The 18,617-nt window shown below is 45.0% G+C and overlaps 1 protein-coding gene across 1 annotated transcript in view; it reads left to right on the top strand.

Moving 5' to 3' along the window:
- The window catches only part of LOC137344655 (polymeric immunoglobulin receptor-like), a gene marked incomplete at its 5' end in the record, with an annotated part of 40,484 nt that extends 24,098 nt beyond the window's left edge, over positions 1–16,386 (top strand). Inside the window, 5 exons of the mRNA XM_068007779.1 lie at positions 9,778–10,101; positions 13,136–13,459; positions 14,246–14,369; positions 15,228–15,318; positions 16,224–16,386. Coding sequence (XP_067863880.1) covers positions 9,778–10,101; positions 13,136–13,459; positions 14,246–14,369; positions 15,228–15,318; positions 16,224–16,271 — 911 coding nt within the window. The remainder of the gene's footprint in view (positions 1–9,777; positions 10,102–13,135; positions 13,460–14,245; positions 14,370–15,227; positions 15,319–16,223) is intronic.
- Between the last annotated feature and the right edge of the window lie 2,231 nt (positions 16,387–18,617).

Below are 18,617 nucleotides of genomic sequence, written 5' to 3'. Positions count from 1 at the left end.
ATGAGTTGCCTCACTAAAGCAGGCGGGGGGCCTCATTAATTTATGTTAATCAGATTGTCCTGAAATCTGCCAATGTTATGCTGTTACTGATTTCTCTTTATATTGTAGTAATAGTAACCTTTAGCTCTTGCCTGTTGAGTGAGGAAGTGTAAGTCAATTTAGATGCAGTGACCAATGAACTGTTGAATTAAGACTGACCTTAAAGCAATGGTCAGTTTCGAGAATAAACCTAATTAAAAACATTCCAGTGCTTACTCCAGAGAACTTTAATCAGTTGCTGCAGAAGGAAATATCTGCAAACACATCATCCTTTTTAGAAGCAAGAGATTGGTATGGCATGGTCCAGATTTAAAATTAGTAGTTTCACTTGATGGATTAGCAACAAGAGTGAAGCTTTGATAAGATAAAAAGGTTGGGGAATTGTACCAATCTATGGAAAAATAACTGGATAAAAGCTAAAATTATTGATAAGGAACAAAGGAAGCAGATCATTAATATTCACCTTATATGGACTTGTATTTGGTAATACAGTAACGTGTGGACTGTCTCGTAGAGGGGGTAAGAAAAAGGTGTAAAAAGTAGGTGTTGGAACAGATACTCGGGACTCGATTATGATCTGCAACCAACATACTGAGGTTGGAATTGTAACGCGTTTGAGTCCTCCGACTTAACTCTTAAGGTTCTTGTCGTAAGTACTGCTGTTAAGTGTATGTTTAAATGCAGGTGTAGACTTAATAAATCTGTGACATCTGACATTCAATGTTATGAAAACTATTGATATGAGGAGTAAATTATAAGTGAGAAAACTCACCTTTACCGCTCCTCTAACTGTCTCATTACATCAATGGGACAAGTTTGCATTTTAACTGGGAAAAGGAAGGGTTAAGGGGAGAGAAGAAGAAACAGAACAACAGGTCTGAATGCAGGTGTACATGACAAGACATTTACTTAGCTGGGCACTGACAAAAATAATGCAGAGACTTAAAATAAATTTACAGCATTTCTTCAGAATTCTCTCATCATTTTTCAGTTTCCAAAAACTTATTATCGATCAGGAGAAGATTCAAAAATTCACTACTTCCTCCATGCATTTCATGCCTGTTATGATTCAGGCACACGCTGCCAATGAACTGAAACATGACCTTATGGTAAAGTAATTTGGGATGAGGGCTACAGGGTCAACAATGAAACTTTTACCCATCAGGTACACAAATAAATAAGACAGATTTCCAGTGTAAATTCGAGGTGAAATTCGTCTTGGGCCACGATGGAAACGAAAATCGTGCAGAGTGTAAAATGGGCTGCTGTTTTGCTGGTGTCCATTTTGCACTAATGCCCATGACGAATTTTACCCTCCTTATCTCTTCAGCTGACAGACAAATAACGTGTGTCACGTTCAGGTATCGGCGGAGGGGGCCCTGGGCCAACAAAACTCTCAGAGTGCCGCCATGCACAGGCGCCCCGAATAAAATTTGAAGGCTTTAAAGAAAACGAAAATATTTTTGAATCAGACAGCTTGCTGGCCACCTATTTCCCTGCGCAGCAAGATCCAAACGCCTGCAAGGTATCAATCGCAGACCATCAGGTGGAGACCAAGGAGTTGGCCTCCCATATGTATAAGAACCCAGTGCAGAAAATACGGCTAGATCTGAGGGAAATGTCAGTCATCGGAACATAGGAACAGGAGTCGTCCTGCCCTGCCATTCAATTAGATCATGGGCTGATCTTAACTCCATTTACCCACCTTGGTTCCATATCCCTTAATGCCCGAACCTAACAAAAATTCATCAATCTCAGTTTTGAAATTTTCAACTGACCCCCAGCCTCAACAGCGTTTTGGGGGAGAGAGTTCCAGATTTCCACCAGTCTTTGTGTGAAGATGTGCTTCCTGACAGATGGTGACCAATGAGTCGACCTCCCCTGTGTAAAATAACCAAGTGCTGGAAATACGGCCGGGTCTGAGGGGAATCTCAGTCCAGAGACGAGCTTCAGCCTTGGCTCAGTGGCAGCACTCTCACCTCTGAGTCAGAAGGTTGTGAGCTCAGGCTCCACTCCAGAGATTTGAGCACATAATGTAGCCTGACACTTTAATGCTGTACTGAGCGAGTGCTGCACTGTCAGAGGTGCTGCCTCTCGGATTGGTTTTTAAGCCATGGTCCAGTCTGCCGAGGATATGAGACCCATGGTATTATTTGAAGAAAAGCAGGGGAGTTGTGCCAGAAATATCACCTGTGCCAGCCGAAGGGAAATGGCACTCGCAGTGACTAAAAACTCTCACCCAAGAGCCAAAGAACTTTAATGACCTGACCAGGGCCAGCAAGTAATACACTGGCCACACTCCCTTTATATCCCTGGCATCAGCACACTCTTCACCATCTAAAAGTAGCAGCAACACAACTAACCCTTCACAATGCACTCTGGTTAAGGGGCTCCCAGCTTGGGATCTAACATTATGGCGACCCATCTCCCCGAAAGGGAATTACTTGCATGCACAATCCTAAAAACCCTTTGTCAACACTAACAGGCTCCAGCTCTTACTTCAACTCTGCCATGGCAGGGGGCGGAAAGGAGATGAAGCCAGACTCAAGCACACCCATGAGTCCCTGCAGAGACCTCCTGCCCAACTCCCTTAACTCCCACTTGCTTCTTAACTCCCACAAACTGGTTCAGACACTTGGCACACATCTCTCTGCTGCTGGCCTTCCCCTAATTTATTCCATCCTCTTGCAGGAGAAAGCAGTGCACAATGCCCAGCGGGGGTGCCATCCTTAACTTTAGAACACTTGTCCTACGAGGAGGAGGCCATGGAACTCATGGGGAATCACTCTCCTCGTGCCATGGGAGATGTGGAGGTCTGGGCACATTGCCAACATAACACCATTGCCCTGGCATCTCTATGATGTGTCACACGCCAACAAGCGTCCACTGCTTTCTCTGTCTCCTTGGCCCACCAGTAGACCAGGATGGTGATGAAGCCAACCCATGATTTCCTGCAGACACCTTATGGCCCTTGTTCCTCTGTCCCAACACCTTTCAACTCATCACCATTGTCACCTTCTTCTTAAATCCCAGGCACCAGCTCAGGTACATTCACCCGAGGAAAATTAGATAGTGTTTTGTGAGGGTGTGGTGATTCACAGAGCACAAGGGGGCTGGAGGTGTGAGAAGTAGGTAACAATGTGCCACCGTCCATGTGGAGGCCGATGAGAAGGCTGCCTTTGCCTTTGGAGTCCTGAGAGCCCGAACTCATGGATACTTTCCTGAAAAGCAGGATGTTTGAGGAACATCACACCGACATGCAGGCTCTGAGGTCAGGGTCCGAGGATGTGGATCAACTGACAACTGTGACACTTGAGTTTACAGTTCTCATCTGCAGCAACATCGGGGAAGCTTTTTCTTCATTTCAGCCACCAATGGAGCATGTGCCAGCTTCAGTGGAATCTACAGCAGCCACCCAGCTGATCCCAGTCTCCCGAAGACACTTTGGGCTCGATTTTAGGAGCGTGTTTCCGGCGGGTTCACAGCGGGGTGGCCCCGAAAATCCCGATCTCCGGTCACGTGACCGGATCGCGACGAAATCCCGGCCACTTCCGGGTACCGCGCTGACGTGCGGGGCTGCGCGCGCAAGCCCCGCTGGTGGGAATCCCGCAGGCAATTAAAGCCAGCGGGGTTCCACTTGAGAGTACTTACCTTGCTCGTTGTGGTCAGTTAATGAGCTGAAGCAGCTGTCAAAAGAGGAAGTGTGGGATTTTAGGTTCAAGGCAGTGAGTTTCCCACACTGGGGGAAACAGTCTCCCTCCAACCAGGCGTGTTGCAGCCAGCAGCCTGTGGCAGGTGCCAAGGTGCGCTCCACGGGGGAGAGCCCTCACCCACGCAGGAGGCCACCGCGTCACATAGGGCAAGCCCTGCCCTCCACCACCCCCCGCCAAGCCAGAGGACAGACCGACACGAAACCGCAGCCCCAGTCCGAGGAACCACACACCTACCCTGCACAACCCCTCAGACCAACACCTGCCAGTTGGGTGGTGTGTGGAGACCCTCGGAGGACGAAGAGCATGACCAGCCCCAGCAGCCTCGCAGTCCACGCCGTCCGCCGCAGGGACGTGGATCCCCCCAACACGGTGTTGTTGCACGCCCACCTGCACAGCAGGAGGGAGGGCTACCGCAGAGAGAGACGCGTCGCAGAGGGCACTACCCTCGCCACAGGGTCCACAGACCGAGGCGCAGCTCCCCGGACCTCTCCGAGCAGCAGTGCACAGGGAGGCGCAGACTCGCTCGACATGTAGTCGTGGAGATCTGCAGCCTCTTTCATGCCGAGCTGCTCCTGGCTGGCCCCAGCACCAACTGCTTACCTGTCGCTGGCAAAGTCACCACTGCCCTCCACACCTTCTCCTCCTCATCCTTCCAGGGTGCAGCCGGCTACACCGCCGATGTCTCTCAGTCGTCTGCGCGGACGAGCCCTGCAAATACACCTGCACCTACTCTGTAGTAACACGATGGGTGGCATCAGTGGTGGGTCCTCATAGTGATACCCAGGAGCGGGCATTATTGGTCACAACGGACAGGATTCGCGGAGACATGGCAGTGGTGGTGTCAATATAATGTGTGCTGTTTGTTGCTCTGAAATTCAATATGGGTAACACCCATGACAAACCCTCAGACACCCTTGTGCACCCCCTTCATGCTGACGAGACGTTTGCCTTACGCTGCCGACTGCACATATGTGATGCATGCCCTGTGGCTGCAGCACAGGTGGTGGCAGGTTGAGTGAGGCTGGCCGTGAGGGAGATGCACGAGACGGTGAGTATGGGATGGAGCAATGAGATTGTATGAGGAGTGGGTTGCGTGTTAGTGGCAGGGTGAGTACTGGCGAGGTGAGTAGGTGGAGGTAAGATGAGGATGGGGTGTGAGTGGGTATGAAGGGTGATGTGACAGAATAGTGTTGGCGGTGCCGAAGGAGATGTGGGGTGGGGGCAGTGTTGTGGCAGACGGAGTGTTGGGGAAAGACTTCGTGTTCTCACTGCGGCTGACCTACTGCGGTCATTGCAGCGCCTCCTGCACTGTATGCAGGTGGGCGATATGTTGGTGGCGCAGGTGACCCCCTCTGCCACCTCGAGCCAGGCCTTCTTGGTGGCAGAGGCAGGCCGCTTCCTCCCGCCCGCCGGGGGGAAGATCTGTGTCCTCCCCCTCCTCCTCACCCCATCTGATGATAGCTGGGGTGAGGCATCATTAAACTGGGAGCAGCCTTCCCCCTGGGCTGCTCCATGCTGCAATTTGTCCCATTGGTTGCAGCATCTGTCAGTGGAGGACTGCCCCTTTAACTAGAGAGCCTCCAGCTGACAGATCGTACTGCGCATGCGCAGCCCGACCGACGCGCAGGCCAGCGCCGTGGACCCCGGAGGAGCAGGTAATTGATTCCTATTAGTGGGTTGCCTGCTACGATCGCGCGGGCAACCCACTAATTTCACCGAGCGTGTTGACCACGCTCCCGGAGGACCACCCGCTGGGAACCCGCAGGCCTGCTAAATTCGGGCCCTTTGTATCCAAAGAGCGACTTAAAAATGTTCAAGGATACAATTGCTTTTAATTTTCTTTCCCTGCCAATGGGGAAGAGTCTTATCTTTTGGAGACGAGGGAGTAAAATTTTACCAGGGAGCCAGGTCATGGGAGGGGGGTCAGAAATCCTGACTGGAAACCTAGAAGTCCGGGTTTCCCAGACGTCCTTACGATTTTGACGAAAGGAAGTATTTCATTCTTTTTCTGCAGGTTTTCTGCCCGACAGTCCAGCTGGATTGACAAGCTGGCTATCAGTCGGACAGGGGAGCAGCGGGGTAGCAGATGCCAGCACAAAAGTATTAAATGGGGGCCGGCGGGGGTAGTTGCTCATCGATGTCATCAGGGGGTTCGGGGTCAGGGTCATCAGAGGCTCGGCCATTGGTGGGGGTCGGTCATCAGGGGGGCTCATTAGAGTCTGTGATCATTGGGAGGTTCATCAGGGGCTCAGGCATGGGTGGTCAGATATTGGGGGGTTCGAAATCGTGGTGGGGGCGGCATTCGGGGGGTGGGTGTCGGAGATCATGGGGGAGGGGTTCGGTGATAGTTGGGGGGGGTGTCAGAGACCGCATGTGTGCGATCGCGGCAGGTGAGCTTGTTGGGGGAAGCAGTCCTGCTCCTCCTGGCCCACAAGCAATGCAATAAAAGCACTTCACTGCTGATCCAGGCCTTCTTGCCTCCTCTCACGTGGCCTGAAGCAGAAGGCCCGGTAATCCCGGCCCCCAGGAGTTGAAAATAAAAAATCTTTCAAAATGGACGCCCGCAGCCTCCTTAAAAGCTTTCACTGACCGACCCGTCTCCTGAGAACGGGTTGGTCGCCCACCCCTCGAACCGCCTCCGTTATAACCGGAAGTGGGCAGGTTGGGGTCGGGCTTTACATTTTTACAATTGTTACCTTCCCAACCACGCCCAAACCACCCGTTCCTGAGGTTAAAATTCACCCCGAACAGTGGATGTGGAACTGTGTGCATTACTGTGTGGTGCTGCACACTAGGACAATGTACCACAACCCGACACCCATGTGAAAGAACATGGTGGCTGGAAATGTCCCAGAGTCCATGTCACCATCCATTAACGTTAACAAACAGGAAATCATGGGTAGTGTGCCCGATGTTACCTCTGGAGTCCCACAAGGATCTATCCTTGGACCCACCTATTTCTCATCTACATGCTGCCCCTCGGTGACATCATCTGAAAACACATCGTCAGATTCCACATGTACGCTGATCACACCCAGCTCTACCTCACCACCACCATCTCTGCGCTCCTCCAATTCTTGACTCTAGCGCATCCCCCATTTTAATCGCTCCACCATTGCTGGCCGTACCCTCAGCTGCATTGGCCCTAAGCTCTGGAATTCCCTCCCTAAACCTCTCCCCCTCTCTATCTCTCTCTCCTCCTTTAAGATGCTCCTTAAAACCTACCTCTTTGACCAAGCTTTTAGTCACATGTCCTAATATCGACTTATGTGTCTTGGTGCCAAATTTTGCATGACAATCGCTCCTGTGAAGCACCGTGAAACATTTTATTGTGTTAAAGGTGCTATATAAATGCAAGTTGTTGTTGTTGTTGGTATGATTCTGACACTTAACATGTGACTTTAAGGGATTTCCGACTATGTGGCCAGACATTCTTCATGCTGTTAATAAGCACAGCATTAACTGTTTTATCTGTGAAACTAGTTTCCATACACAGTACACTGTGGGAAGGAGAGGGGATTGAATCTTCCTGCCAATCTCAACACTTGTCTGAGGTTTTTTTCTCACTTGTGTTCTGGATGTCACCTCACAATTCAGCATAAATACTTTGCTTGGGTCGCCATTCTCCATTCCTGTTAACATTTTCACATTCCTGTTTTCACAATTTTCTATTCATTGATGAAAATTAGTTTAGTTTTGTTTGTTAAATATAACTGACAATATTTCAAGTTCTCAGGGGTAACATTTCATCGGCTGGCTTCCTGCGGTTTCACGATCTGGCTTCCTGCTACTTTCTTCCTCATTTAAATTCCTCGCATCATGAAGATATTTATTTAGATATGAGAACGAAGAGCTGGGTGACTGACGACAAGTGCTGATCTCTTCTTTGTGAATAAAACAATGCGGATTCTGATTCTTCTCATTTGTTCCCTGCCCGGTGAGTGACCGCCAGAGCTGGATATTCAGATAATCAGTGTTAGTTTAAGTCTCGTGTATGGTTTAAACAGCAGAGATGTTTAAATATTTGGAGAAATGTAAAGGCACAAAATACTCAGCAGAAGTACATTTGCATATAGTCTTGTATCTCTTTTTCACTGTATTATTTGCCAGACGAAAATGCATTCTTAATTGTGAGTGGAAAATAAAGGTTCCATTTCATTTTTTTAAAAGCTGCAAAAGCAACAATCAAAATGCAAAGGCAACCAGTTTTAATCCGTAAAAAAGTGACTTTTATAATGTAGTCTGAAGGCCAATATACACTGAAGACTGCAGTGGTAATAATCCCTCAAATAGAAAATGTCACAAATTTGCAACTGTTTTCGTTATTTAAAGTACAGCCGATGAAATATTGTTTAACGAGGCTCTGTCAGTGAAACTGTTCCTCACTGGGAGAGGACGCCCACTGTTTGGTCGATATTACTCTCCTAATAAGGAACCGTTTTCTTCTTCTTCTTTAACTCTAACCAAGTAGATTCAGCCCCATATCATCTTTATGATTTAATGCTGTAATGGAATTTCTGATTAATACTGCCTCCCCGCCACCATTTTGGACTAATCTATTTTGTAACCAGCAATGTTAAACTCCCAGTCTCACCCTACTCTAAGCCATGAGTCTGTTAATTCTATTATATCAAACCTCCCCATAAATATTTGTGCCTCAACTTGCCAATTTTATGCAGAATACTTTTTGAACATTCAACTGAAGCACGCCTCTGTTATGGCAATCTTTCTCTTTTCAAACCTTCCTCTTTCTGATCTGATCTCTTTCCCCTCCCCATTTCCCTCTTTTATCTATCCTATATCCTCAGCCCTCCGTCCTCTTCCTCGTGCCTCTTCAGCTTATTTTTAACCACCCTCCTGCCATTTGGGAGTAAACTCTTTGCCCACAGCATGAGTTCCTCTCCCAGCAAGGCCATTGGTCTTGGTGCTGTTCAAGTAAACTCCTCCCGTCCTCTACAGGATGCTCCTCTTCCACACCTGGTCCCAAGGTGCCAGGAATATGAACCCTTTTCTTCTGAACCATCTCTCCAGTCACAAAATTACTTCTCTTATCTTACTATTCTTATACTGATTACCATGTGGCACTGGGAATAATCCTGTGATTAATACCCTCGAGGTCTTGCTCATTGATCTTACAGACAATCTGGAGCACTTTTCCTGCAGATATCAAGTTCATTACAAAGTCTGCCTACTTCCACCCGTCTGCTGCTGAAACCCACATCCATGTCTTTGTTGCCTCCAGATTGAACTATTCCAATGTTCTCCTGGCCTGCCTCCCCTCTTGCACCCACCATAAACATCAACGCATCCAAAATTCTGCTATCAGGTCCCGCTCATCTATCACCCCTGTCCTTGCTGACCTACATTGGCTTTCGGTCTCTCAAAACTTCAAACTTTCATCCTTGTGTTTAAATTCCTTCATGAAATGGCCCCTCACTATTTGAGTAACCTCCTTCAGCCCTACTCACCAACTCCCTCACGAAATCTCCCTTCCGCTGACTGTGATCTTTTGTGCATCGATCCCTACCTTTGCCCCACCATTAGTGGGAATGGGTTTGCCTTCAACCAACTTGGCACCACATTGTGAAATTCCCTGTATGAAATCCTCCACCTCTCCTCCTTTAAGACCCTCCTTAAAACCCACCTCTTTGACCAGGCTGTTACACACCTCTCCTAATATCTCCTGCCTTATCTCAGTATCCATTTAATTTTGATTATGTCTTAGCTTGAGTTTCTATGTTATCGGTGCTATATAAATGCAAGCTGTTGTTGCTGTTCTTGTTCAAAGATAGTGACGACACTTCAAAAGTAATTCACTGGCTGGGAAGTGCTTTAGGACATCGTGAGGATGTGATAAGGCACGAAATTAATGTTCTTTCTTTCATCACAAACTACAAGGAATTCAACTGTATTAATGGACGTAGTGGAGAGATTCTTCTGTACACAGTGGAAGTTCTTATAAAAATGTATCTGTTTGTATTTAGCAGTTACTTCCTGTTCAATTTCTGAAGTGCTGTCTTCTCAGTTTCAGGTGCATTGTGGGCAAAAAAAAATGTAAATGGAGTTGTGGGAAGAGCGATCACAATAGACTGTCACTATGACAAACATACGTACTGGTCATATGTGAAATACTGGTGTCATGGCTGGACTAGTAGTTGTTCAGTTTTAGTAAAAACAAGTGAGCAAGATGGACAGCGAGGAAGAATGTCAATCACAGATAACAAGAGAGAAGGAATATTCGTTGTTACTATGAAGGCTCTTCGCTCGGGAGATACAGGATGGTACAGCTGTGGTATTGAACAATCTGGCATCGATCCAAGGTTTAACTTACGACTACAAATATCTTACGGTACTTTTCTCAGTGATATACTTTATTATACACGACTAAAATGTCTGTTCAATGTTTCATCTGGGAAGAAAAATACAGCACTGATTTTCCGAGGCTCCGCAGCAGTGCAGAGTCTTCCAGGAAGTGGGCAGAGGTCTGGAAATACGACTCGTGTTGCTCACACGCAATTCGTGGCCTGTCCAACTATCCAACCAAAAATTTCACGTATTATGGGACCAACAGTTACTTTAACTGCAGTGTATTACACCAGACCTCACATGGATGCTCAACACATCTTCCTGTCTCTGAACTGTATCAAGTTTCACACTGTCAGATGTTTACATTCAGGCCAAAAACTAATAGAAAGACAATAACAAAAGCAGTAAGAAGCAAGTAGTCTTTAATGGGATAAATACCTAGAAAACACTAAAAATGGAATCAATCCACAAGAGCGTAACAGATTTTTGTAGGTTTCCTGATCTGATGGGAGGCATACAGAATCAACCAGATACTTAGGTCAGCACAATACAGTTCAACTTTACAAGCGAGCTAAACTTAAAATTGAAAAGCTCGATCACTCTCTTGATGGTAAAAGAAGCCTCTTTATTCATGTTGTCACGTTGGGCCAGATTTTGCTGTCAAAATAGCGGTGAGACTAATGGCGATCGCCATTATTTACACGCAAATGGTGCAGCAAATTCAGGCGAGGGGCAGATGCCTGGTTAAACACAGAAATCCAAAAGTTGCTGTCCAAGTTGCACCATTCTGCCCTTAGCTTCACAAAAAGGGCATCTTGCTGTCTGCCGCACCATTGAAATACATTGAACGGCATGAAGTTGCTGTATTTGCACGGTAGATGCAAATTAAACTCTCCACAGTAAGTTGAGTCAAGTCATTTCAAGTCTGAGTACCCTTTTAACAACGTGATAAGTGTTATTTACTGCCAAGCAACCTCTTTGGCACTGAAAACGTACAAGTGTGGAGTTTCAATCCTTCAGGTTTTAATTGTATTTGGAGATTTTAAAAATGTACATTTCCTTTTTCTCTCTCTCTTCATCCAATCCTTCTTTCCCTCTCTTTGTTTCTCTTTCTGTACCTGATTGGACATTCAATCCATTCTCATTTACACTTCCTTCTCAATCCTTGCATTGATTATTTCAAAATCCTTGAATCTGACTGGTGAAGGAGATACATGGTTTCTTGCTCTGTCCACTCAGGTCCCAGATGCCCTGTTTCCCTCGCTGCGATGTTATCAACTCGCACTTTCAGTAACTTACCCGCAAACAATTTGAAACCTAAACGAGCAAGGGCAAGTCTAACTAACGGCAGACACCGTTGGATGCTCTGCCACAGCAAATTATGGCCCATTATCTTCCTCCCAAGCAAACCTCCTGAAGGATCAAATACTAAATACAATCTTCTACCTCCTCTACACCTCCTATTGATTTTTCAATGGATCTGGGTGGGTGAGTCGGGAAGTGCTGAGGGACAGGTCGGCAAGCAGTAACATTTCAAAGAGAGACTGTTCAGTCACAAAGCAAATTTTGTCCTAATCAGTTTCTGAAAACAGGGTGTGGCCGCAACAGCACTGAAGACCTGACAATTCTCATTGAAAGTGTCAAGCTGGTCACCTTTGTGCTTTGGCTACTCCCATAAAACTGAGATAAAGGGTTCCTTTTCAGCTGCAGTTCGCTGAAACCAATCACAATTACTCTCCCTGTCTAAAGCCACAGAACATGTGTAGAAATCTCCAGTTTTTTGCATTCATATTCTGCTGTGGTTTCTCAGACTTTCTCCAACTAGCTCATGTTCGAGTGTCAAACAATTAAACAGCATTGGAGGCTGGTAACCTACCACTGAGAGAAATTGTTAGCCCTGATTTTCAAATTGACACATCCCCAGTATCATTGCTGCTCTCCTGATCTGGAGCCCTGCTCTGTTCTGATATTAGACATGTTAGTTCAGGCTGCTCGCAGGATGGAGAGACATGGAGATGTAGATGTGCTGGTGAGGTTCCAAAATGGCAGGGCCTGGCTGAGTTACAGGAAAGCTTATTCTGGTTTTGTCTCAGAAGTAAAATGAAAATTGGAAAGCATTTGATTTTTCGATGTTGGTTGCAGAATTCCCATATTAGGGAGTTCTGGTACAAAGTGGACCTGGGCCAGGCCATTCCTGGAAATGCATTCAACATTCGACCAAACCCCCACCTGAAAACAATAGGGTTGGAAATTCTTTTGGGCTCATTTCTGGACCCAAAATAAGCGACAGGCTGAAAGCGCGCCCCAAGAAGCCAGAGGCCTGAGGCTCATCTGAAATTGGCCTCATTTTGATAATAGAGGCGAGCTGCTGGCTACTTCCAACATTGGGGATCAAATTTGAGCCTGCTGTCTATTCACCAGCGGCCCTCAGGAACGTCCTGCTTGGACACCGGTGGAAAACGATGGGGGACCGAGCGCAGTCGCGATTCTTCAGTGATCTCCACGGGTCTCTTTAAGGAACTCTGGTTAGGCCGCTGTAGAGCTGGGTAAGCTCGTCAGAACATTCACGGTGTATGCTCCGCCTAGTTTCTCAAAAATTTTGCAGAAGGTTCCTAAAACATGCCCAGGACCCTTATTTGCATATTTAAATTAATGCAACGCTGCTTTCAGGCGACCACTAGGGACGCCTAAAAATAGTGTCAACCAATAGGGCAGTGGGCATGCCCCAATGCAAATCAGGCACAGGACTTCACGCCCAGCAATTGGTATACGTTGCACCATTTTACGCCCGGAATTGGAACAAAACACATCCCAATTTCTACCCCATAGACTGCTCCAACCTGGCAAATTCATGATGGTTTTCATCAAAGCAAAAATGATGAGAAGATTATTTCCATCTGGATCAATTATGCTGCTGTTTTTCAAAAAAAGCAAAAACTTGCACAATTGTTCCTCTTCTTTCAGGTGCTTTTGAAGGCTATTTGATCTCTCTCATCCCATTAAAGATCAGGGATAGTTTGGATCCAGTGCAAGAAGCAGAGTCAGTCAGTGTCTGAATGTTTGTTTCTTTCCCACAGAATCTGTGTCTGTTCCTGTACTTCGATTTTTATCACCATCAAGTGCCTCATGTTTTGGGGGCTCAGTGTCAGTCTCCTGTGAGTCTGTCCAAGGGTCCCTTCCCATTCAGTACACATGGTATAAAAAGGCCACGTCTGAAGATTTAACGATCTCTGAATCTGATAAACTGGATCTACAATGTTCTTCCTTCACCCAAGTTCATCATCAATATTACTGCAGAGCCTCAAATAATAATGGAGGAAAATCCAGTGAAATGGTTGATGTGTCAGTCTGGAACAGATCAGAGAAAAACTGCAGTTATGTGGCTCGAATCAGCAGCATTGGTAAGTGTTACTTTAAACAAACAATATGGGAACTGAATTTTTAAAACTAATGTCTATTGCATCTGTTTGCGAGCCTGTCCCTGATATGCGATATCCACTCCCGGTGGCTGAGGTTTCCCATCACTTGGCAAGCTCAGGAAACTGACCCCAAAAGGCTAGAATTGACCGTTGTCAGTATTAGCAGGCGACTGTTTAATGTGTGCGTGTGACATTCCTTTATCTGCTGTTCTGAATGAAACATTCTTTTAAACGAGGAATGCCTTACGAATTTTAACTGCTTGTCTACTAATATCGACAACAGTAATTATTGGTCTAATATTTCCCGATGAGCTCAATGCACTGCTGATGTTCCTATTCCACTGAGGACATCGCTCCAGGGCAGCATCGCGGTTGCTAGGCGCCCAGGAATACACTTTCCGGTGGTGGCAGAGATCATTCCCTGGCTCTAACTTTCCTTTACGTTTGCGTGGGGCAAAAAAGGGAATATCTGGTTTGTAGACCCACCAACCCGAGATCTTTAACTGTCCCAATAGTAATTCTGTAATGCAAACACTCGGATATGGGGAAATAACTGAAATATCACTAAAAATGGGCCGCTGCCAGGTGTTAGCAGCATCTCTCCTTGCTATCAGAGAGGGGAAATTACACAGAAATGAAAGCATCCAAATCCAATATACCAACCAGGATTTTACTCAAGTACTGAGGTTCCTTTTAACAATAGTGTTCTCTAGGTTGACCACAAGTGAAAATCAGGTGAATCTAAACTTTATTCCCTTGCCTCAATAGGACTTGTATATGAATGTGAAGTTTATTCAAAAGTGTCACCAACAACTCCATGTTCCACAAGTAAAAATATCAATTCCACTGAAAATCGAACCACATCTTCAGGTTCCACATCTGCCAGCAAAAGGTACAATGTTCTCATTGCTGGTGTTTTGATTGGCACTGTTTCCATCTGAGAGAATAAATGTTCTTTAAGAAATTTGGCACAAGGGTTCACAAACATTTACTCATCCAGGCTATAACTCACCATAATGGAAATGGTGGCTGGATTTACATCATGCTGTTGTGTTGGCTTCCGAACAAAGGTGCTATTTTTGTTGGTGGAGAATCAGAATAAGAAGTAAGCACCTCCATTTTGCCACCCCTCAGGTGGTGCTGTTTGCATTATTCACCTTCATTACTTTACCGCTAACCTAATCTCATGGCGTGAGATGAGTTGTACTTGCCAAACCCCAGCAATGCTGGTTTGCCTTCCACTATTCTGGAGTGGCATTTGCATTCTCCGTCATTTTCACCTTCTCAGTTTGCCCATGTTATACACTGTTTCCAAACTGAGAGAACGGGAAGGCTGCCTGTTTCCAGCTGCTCAGCAATTGCCTGAAAGAAGGTGCAGATGAGCAGTTGCAGGTTGATGTTATTGTGATCATCCCTGAGGAGACATATTACCACTGTTACATGGCCCCAGGCAGATGGTCAGTCACTTTTATAAAGTCCTCAATTATAAAATTGTGCCGTGCCTTTATAGCTGCACATTGTGGACATGTTAATGAACTTTGCTTCATTTGGCCTTTATCTAATGATCACAAAGTTGACTTTCCTCCATAAGTCAAACAACAGTTTAGTTTCCCAGCTAAAGTCCCTTGGTTCTGCGGCTTTACATTGATACAAAATACTAAGATTACAGTGTAAACAGGAGATAAATGTTTCAGACACAAAGCAATCCCGTTTCTTGTGAATGATTTTGTATTTCTCCCCTTTTGCTCAGTTACATTGTGTGGAGTGTGCTACGCTGGGTGCTCTTTGCTCTCCTGGTGATTTGTACTGTTTCGGTCACAACGTGTACGAGAAAAACTAAGGTAAGGATTAAGGACTTTGTATGAAACACTCCAAAAATTCTTTCAAAAATATTTGTCACAGATATAATAAAGAAAGAACCTGCGTTTATATAGACTCTTTTATATCTTCAAGATGTCCCAATCTCTTTACATCCAATGAGTTACTTTTGAAGTGTTACTGTTGTTATGGAGACAAAAGTGGCAGACAATTTGCACACAGAAAGGTCCCAAACACAGCAGATGAGATAAATGACCGGTTAATCTGTTTTGGCCAGAATATTGGGAGAACTCCTTTGCTCTTCTTCAAATAGTGTCATGGAATCTTTTCTGTCCACCTGAACAAACAGATGGGGCCCTCCATTAACGTTTCATCTGACAATAGAGCACTCCCTCAGCACAGTGCTGAAGTGCCAGCCTAGATTATGTGCTGAAGTCCCTGGACTGGGACTTGAACCCACAACCTTTTGACATCTGAAATGAGAGTGCTACCACTGAGCCAAGCTGTACTAATACAGTCAAGAAAAGATTCCATTCTGATTTGTTTATCCAGTCGAGCACCAGGGTGCTCAGACACAGACCTAATTCTATTGTTGCTGGGAACCTCAACTGGACTATCTAAAATATATTTAATAAAGTCAACCGTTTTCTGATGTCAACTGTCCACCGTCACGGTTGCAGAAAAACCCATGTTGAATGTGAGAAAATGGTGTCACAGCAAAAGGGGCACAACTGACACCTTTTCCCAGCACACGTGCAATGGTGATGGGGGAGGGAGGAGTGTGATCTCAACACAGCTCCAGTCTATCGCAGGCCTTTCCTCAACTTGTTAACAGTTTCAGATAGAATTCTGTTCAGAACTGACATGTAAAATAACGCACACTTCTCAATATCAATGAATCTGATGCATTAAATATTTTCACTTTCAGCTACTCAACGAATCAGATCACCACAGGTCGGCCAACGTGGCAAGATGAAGATTTCCTGATTGCATCTACCTTGATGGAATTTTGTGTCCTGATCAAATATTCATTGTTCATCCAGCTTTCCCGTTTTACCAAATGTACAATAAAAATGGAATTGGTCATTAAATGAACTTGACTATTAAATTAGTGGAGAAAAAAATCAAAACTAAAATGATGGCTGCGTGCTTCGAATTGGTGGCTATCTTTCGATCTATCTCGATCGTATTAAAAATTTATGTCTGTGGCCACTTTCTGTCTGCACAACCTGGCTTCCTTTTGTAAAATTTTTGTCACACTTTTTGTGTCAATTTTTCATATTATATGTCTGCATTTGTAAAGGATTTGCCGAAGTGTAGTCATATGATGCAGTGTAGTTATAGTGTAGCTAATTTCATAGGATGCAATAGGACAATTCAGTCAGCTGTACAAATGGAATATTTCTCTTAATCATCGAGCATTTCGGCTCAGTCATTTTTCTTCAAATAATTTTGAGGAAGAAGAGGATAAATTTCAAAAGCTTTATTGGGTTAAAATTAATATTGAGTGTGTTTTATAAAAAACGGAGGGGTTGACTTTAACCGAGCGGATAGGTCGTTAGAAACCTCCCCCTCAGGTCCCGACCTATTCGTGCCATTTCAGATTTGAACCTGCAAGATTCTGCATGTGGATGAGTTGCCTCACTAAAGCAGGCGGGGGGGCCTCATTAATTTATGTTAATCAGATTGTCCTGAAATCTGCCAATGTTATGCTGTTACTGATTTCTCTTTATATTGTAGTAATAGTAACCTTTAGCTCTTGCCTGTTGAGTGAGGAAGTGTAAGTCAATTTAGATGCAGTGACCAATGAACTGTTGAATTAAGACTGACCTTAAAGCAATGGTCAGTTTCGAGAATAAACCTAATTAAAAACATTCCAGTGCTTACTCCAGAGAACTTTAATCAGTTGCTGCAGAAGGAAATATCTGCAAACACATCATCCTTTTTAGAAGCAAGAGATTGGTATGGCATGGTCCAGATTTAAAATTAGTAGTTTCACTTGATGGATTAGCAACAAGAGTGAAGCTTTGATAAGATAAAAAGGTTGGGGAATTGTACCAATCTATGGAAAAATAACTGGATAAAAGCTAAAATTATTGATAAGGAACAAAGGAAGCAGATCATTAATATTCACCTTATATGGACTTGTATTTGGTAATACAGTAACGTGTGGACTGTCTCGTAGAGGGGGTAAGAAAAAGGTGTAAAAAGTAGGTGTTGGAACAGATACTCGGGACTCGATTATGATCTGCAACCAACATACTGAGGTTGGAATTGTAACGCGTTTGAGTCCTCCGACTTAACTCGTAAGGTTCTTGTCGTAAGTACTGCTGTTAAGTGTATGTTTAAATGCAGGTGTAGACTTAATAAATCTGTGACATCTGACATTCAATGTTATGAAAACTATTGATATGAGGAGTAAATTATAAGTGAGAAAACTCACCTTTACCGCTCCTCTAACTGTCTCATTACATCAATGGGACAAGTTTGCATTTTAACTGGGAAAAGGAAGGGTTAAGGGGAGAGAAGAAGAAACAGAACAACAGGTCTGAATGCAGGTGTACATGACAAGACATTTACTTAGCTGGGCACTGACAAAAATAATGCAGAGACTTAAAATAAATTTACAGCATTTCTTCAGAATTCTCTCATCATTTTTCAGTTTCCGAAAACTTATTATCGATCAGGAGAAGATTCAAAAATTCACTACTTCCTCCATGCATTTCATGCCTGTTATGATTCAGGCACACGCTGCCAATGAACTGAAACATGACCTTATGGTAAAGTAATCTGGGATGAGGGCTGCAGGGTCAACAGTGAAACTTTTACCCATCAGGTACACAAATAAATAAGACAGATTTCCAGTGTAAATTCGAGGTGAAATTCGTCTTGGGCCACGATGGAAACGAAAATCGTGCGGAGTGTAAAATGGGCTGCTGTTTTGCTGGTGTCCATTTTGCACGAATGCCCATGACGAATTTTACCCTCCTTATCTCTTCAGCTGACAGACAAATAACGTGTGTCACGTTCAGGTATCGGCGGAGGGGGCCCTGGGCCAACAAAACTCTCAGAGTGCCGCCATGCACAGGCGCCCCGAATAAAATTTGAAGGCTTTAAAGAAAACGAAAATATTTTTGAATCAGACAGCTTGCTGGCCACCTATTTCCCTGCGCAGCAAGATCCAAACGCCTGCAAGGTATCAATCGCAGACCATCAGGTGGAGACCAAGGAGTTGGCCTCCCATATGTATAAGAACCCAGTGCAGAAAATACGGCTAGATCTGAGGGAAATGTCAGTCATCGGAACATAGGAACAGGAGTCG

This window comes from Heptranchias perlo, chromosome 27 (assembly GCF_035084215.1).
Source record: "Heptranchias perlo isolate sHepPer1 chromosome 27, sHepPer1.hap1, whole genome shotgun sequence".
NCBI classification, from domain to species: Eukaryota; Metazoa; Chordata; class Chondrichthyes; order Hexanchiformes; family Hexanchidae; genus Heptranchias; species Heptranchias perlo.
This window is presented reverse-complemented; position numbering and strand designations above follow the sequence as displayed.